Source organism: Phalaenopsis equestris, unplaced genomic scaffold (genome assembly GCF_001263595.1).
Source record: "Phalaenopsis equestris unplaced genomic scaffold, ASM126359v1 Scaffold000068, whole genome shotgun sequence".
NCBI classification, from domain to species: Eukaryota; Viridiplantae; Streptophyta; class Magnoliopsida; order Asparagales; family Orchidaceae; genus Phalaenopsis; species Phalaenopsis equestris.
In genome coordinates, this window is record NW_018164510.1 from 287163 (window position 1) to 292350 (window position 5188).

Sequence of the window (5188 nt, forward strand, 5' to 3'; positions counted from 1 at the left end):
AGCTTTTACATTTTAACCAATTTTTATAACATAACTTCTTATATTTTTTCTTTTCTTGCACATTATTATTCCACCACCAACTATTTTTATTTGTAAATATTTTTCCCTTTGATTCTCCAAGAACATCTTTTGCTACATGTTTAATAGCGTTTGTTACTTTATCCCACATCACATTTGCTTCTTCATGAATATCCCAAATTTTGAAATCTTGAATTTTACTCATAAAATTAATTTTATTTTTATCTTTTAAGTTTCTCCATCTAATTCTGCAATGATGAGTCCTAGTATTTTTTATTTTACAACTCTTAATCTTAAAATCTAAAACTAATAAACGATGTTGGGTATTTAAATTTTCACTTGGAATGACTTTACAATCTTTACAATCATGACGATCTCTTCTTCTCATAAGAAAATAATCAATTTGTGTTTTATTAGATCCACTCTTATAAGTAATAAGATGTTCATCCCTTTTCTTGAATAAAGTATTAGTAATAACAAAATCAAACGCTAAAGCAAAATCTAAAATAACTTTACCTTCTTCATTAGTTACTCCAAAACCGTAGCCACCATGAATATTTCTGAAATCTTCTACCACTCTACCGACATGTCCATTTAAATCTCCTCCAATAAAAATTCTTTCTTCAAGAGGTATCATTTGTATTAAGTCTTCTAAGTCATTCCAAAATTTATCTTTAGACTCTGTATCTAAACCTACTTGAGGAGCATAAACACTTATAATATTAAAAATCTTAGTATCAATGATAATCTTAAGGGCTATAATTCTATCACCAACTCTATTAATTTTTACAACATTATCTTTCAAACTCTTATCTATAATTACACCTACACCATTTCTAGTGCGACTCTTACCAGAATACCAAAGTTTAAAACCTAAATTATCAATCTCCTTAGCCTTTTCTCCCACCCACTTAGTTTCTTGAATACATAAGATATTAATTTTCCTATGAATCATAATATCAACTAATTCCATTAATTTACCATTGAGAGTGCCTATATTCCAAGATCCTATCCTAATATTAGTTTCATTAGTTTCATGGACTAACTTCTTTACCCGCATTCGCCCGTAATGTGGGAACCCTTGCTTATTTAACACTACACCCGGGCGCCGGTGTAGCGGCCCTTGCACACTTTTCACTGTATTCAGGCTATACAGCGCGTCGCTTCCAGGGGACGCCCTAGCACTAAACATATACTATTAGTATTATGTATATACATGTATACAAACAACAATTATGTATATACATGTATACAAACAACAATTATGTATATACATGTATACAAACAACAATTATGTATATACATGTATACAAACATATACTATTAGTATTATGTATATACATGTATACCCGCATAGTTAATGCATACAAACAAATAATTTTATTATTACTATTAGTATTATGTATATACATGTGCTAACTATTCCACAACTGTAACAAGTGTTGAAGTACTCAAAAAGGCAAAAGTAAAACGGTCATCTAGCATGAAGCTGGCTTACTTCTAAGAGAATTATATGCTTACTGAAAACTAGTTATGCAAAGCAAAATCAACAAAATCAAGTTTTGGATATTATAAATAGATTTTTAACCAAATATTGTGGTAAATACTTACACGAGTCATACAATTATTTGGCTGGTCCACTTCCAGAAGACAAATTCTATGGCAAGCCAACTTACAGGAGATCAAAAGATTATTTACAAAAGAGTCATTTACCACACAGCATAGCCAGCAACAAGTTTTCAGTAATCATAATAAACACCAAATTACAGCACCTATAATTTCTATAATAATAATAAGTACAAAGCTTCAAAAATACTATTTTCATACTTGAAGTAAATAACTTTCCCAAAATGCGATTTCAAAATTTGGATACTCTCAAAGCAACCCACATCAAAACTAAAACTCCCTAGTCGTTCAAATTCATCTTATCATATTCATTCACCGCATTTGATATGGCATGTTAACATAGACACATAACATATAAACACAAAAATATTTTGTTAATTATAACCTTCTCCACATTGACAGATTCTTCATCATAATGTGATGAAAATTAAAATGTTTATTCTCATCTAATGATTTGTATCAAGTAATGATATGAGGTATGATTATTTGATTCCATTAGTTATTTTATTTTATTTATTTCGTAATTTCAGTATTTAGGACATGCCTATGATGATAGCCTTGTGAAAGGGTTGTGTGTTTTATTTTCTAGGTCGTTCTAAATGGTTTAGTGTCGGTTCAACTACTTAGTTCATAGATGATGCCAGATTCGGTATTACTTCAGATTCGGGAATAATTAACTCAAATATCAGTGGGGCTACTTGAATTGTGCCACTTGTATGGTGTAGGAGTTTTGAGTTACACAGAATTGATTGGCTCTTCGAAAGATACTATTTGAGAGAATTGTGCTATACTGGATTTTAAGAATTCTATATTTGGTAGTTATCCAATTGGTGATTTCTGACACAATGCTTGTATAAAATTTTTAATTTTCTCGCTATTAACTCTTGCCGTGATTCCAACTAGCATGGCGCTATTTTGGCATAAGCTTCATAGGACACGAGCTTTGTTCAATGGAAAGTAAAACAAGGTCGAGCTTTGAGTAAGTATTACAATAATCAAGTTGAATCATAAAATTATCTATAACCAACTAAACTAAACTTTTTGTTGTTCTTCTTCTTCTTTCAATTTTACTATCTACTGATTTTTTTGATTGATTATAGCTTCATCTTTGAATTTTAATCCTGTGAGAGAATGTTGTGTGTTATTCTTTCAAGAAAGACACAAGCTCGGCTACCTAATTATTAGCTCAGGCTCCTTTTTATTAACATGAGGCCTAGATTTCTTCTTTACTTTTATTATTAATGTTGCTACTATTATCTTAATTTAATTCATGTAAATCACTTGATATTGGTTTGTTAGTGTTTAAATTTTGTTCAAATTCAATGCAATTGAAATTCTAATTGTGTCGACTATAATTATTGATCATTACATCATTGTTTGGATTCTAATTCTCATATTCACAGTCCACAATTAAAGAAGTTAAGTTGTGGGATCATTTAATGGTTTATGATATGAGAATTCTGAGTTCCCTTGAGCAATTTACACACATCACATTATTATAATTGCACTATGAAAGCATAACACCTAATAGTCATGCATCAACATGTCAAAAGCATAAAACTTAAAAAAAAAGGCCAAATTTATTTAGAAAGAAACTAGTCCCAAGCCAAATTAAAGTTACCTAGCTAAAAAACAATATCTTACAAAATCTTGAACTCATCGACCGATATCTCATGAGAATTCGATCAACAAATGGTTCGTGGCATTTAAGCAAACAATTCCTTAGATACCACCACTAATCAATAGAATCTTGAACCTTGTACTAGTTTTTTTTTTTTTAATGAAACATGGAATAATAGTCTAATTCATCATTAATCCACAACGAAAGAGAATAAAATGTTAAAAATAAATACTATGGTATAAATGCTTTTACCATTCCAGGGCCCTCTGTGCACGGCCCTCCGACCAAAGCTATTATTCTTGCCCCAGTACCAGGCAAGCATGCGCCCAGCAATCCAGCTGCAACACTCAAAGCAACACCAGTGCACCTCCGAGCTCTGTTCCCAGCCTCCACAGGCCATTGATCTGTTTGCAGCTCGTCTAACAACTAAGGAAAAGAAACAAACGACTTTTAAAACAAGAAATTATGATCAATCAATAATACAATATCGTTAAGAAGCAAATAAACCCCAACAACTCACAGCATTAAGTGTATACTCGCAATCAGATGCCGGCAGCAAAAACCTGTTGACTGACGCTGCGGGATGCAATCCATTCGCCTGAGGCATTCCACCCTTCGGGAAACCTGGAGCCGGTGACCTCCCCGCTGCCGAGAGCCCTAGCTGATCAAGAATCTGCTCCTTGGAGATGTCCTTAGTCCCCCGAAAGACGTACAGCTTGGAAAGATCAGAGAATCCGAGCTCGTGGAGATAGACCTGGGTGCCATAGGTGATGAGCCCGACAAGAGCATTCTCCGGGAGAAGTCCGATTGCACGCCGCATGGCCGACTTGACGAATCCTAACTCCTCCTCGATCACGCATGTATCGAGGATGAAGAGAAAAATGGGGGGCGGCGGCGTGGGCGCCATCGGCGCCGCCGATTGTCCACCGCCTGAAACAAGCGGAGGGCCGGCGTACTCAACGGTGGAACACTGTGGGTAGAGCTCGCCGGGAACATTGGTCTCGGAGATGGCCGCATAGTGCTGTGGAAAATGGTTTCGAGAGAAGCAGAAGGGACAGATCCATATTTTGGAGGGGAAATCGACACGGCAAAAAGGGTTGAGGACGGCTGAGCAAGGACTCTTGCAGCGGAGAGGGGAATAGGGAAGGACGACAAGGTCCGGAAAGGAGCGGATCGGGGCGATCGATGCAGCGACAGGGATCACGCACTTGCTCGCTTCAATCTTGGATCGAGGCCAGGCGTTCCAGGTCATGCGAACTCCGTCAAAGCCGTCCGGATCGGGGGCAGCCGCCGCCGTGGCGGGAGCTACTCCGGCCATCTCAGCCATTTATACGACGAAATAAGCTCCTCCGGATTTGTCGCGCGTGGGAACGATGACTCCGAACACCTGTCGGGGATGAAGTGTTGAACGTTATTCAGCGAGGGCGCCTCGTTGCTGCTCGGCTTTCTCCGCGATCTTGTGTCTGCTGCCTGTCGTTTCTATTAATAATCTGTCTCAGAAATGATTTTATTGATCTTCAAATATGCTTTTGAATACATGTAAAATGATATACGCGTCCTCAAATTAAAATGTTATTTTGAAGGATTTTTAGGTACATAGCATTCCAAACATTCCTACTTATATGTTGAATCCTTACAATTTGGGATAAACCTTGTGAAGAAGATGGAAGGGAGCTCTGAAATTTTTAGATTGGGACAGTTTGAGCATTCAGTTTATCCCCTTTAACCTCTTATTTATACATCATAGTATACATGTGCCCTCACAAAGGTCTAAAAAATAAATAAATATCTATATTATATATTGTATTGTATGAAGCCTAAGTTAATTCACTCTTGAAAAAATCTTTAGCATGGATGCCAGGTGGTCAATGAATATATACATGATGATAGAATAAGGGCCCGTTTGGGGCAGCTTATAAGTGC

General features: G+C 36.0%; 1 protein-coding gene across 1 annotated transcript in view; it reads right to left on the reverse strand.

Annotated features, from left to right (window-relative positions):
* Window positions 1–4812, reverse strand: part of LOC110019677 (protein transport protein SEC23-like) — a 35283-nt gene extending 30471 nt beyond the window's left edge. Inside the window, exons 1-2 of the mRNA XM_020717448.1 lie at window positions 3786–4812; window positions 3518–3691 (exon numbers count right to left, since the gene is read on the reverse strand). Of these exons, the coding sequence (XP_020573107.1) occupies window positions 3518–3691; window positions 3786–4592 (981 nt within the window). The 5' untranslated portion in view covers window positions 4593–4812. The remainder of the gene's footprint in view (window positions 1–3517; window positions 3692–3785) is intronic.
* Between the last annotated feature and the right edge of the window lie 376 nt (window positions 4813–5188).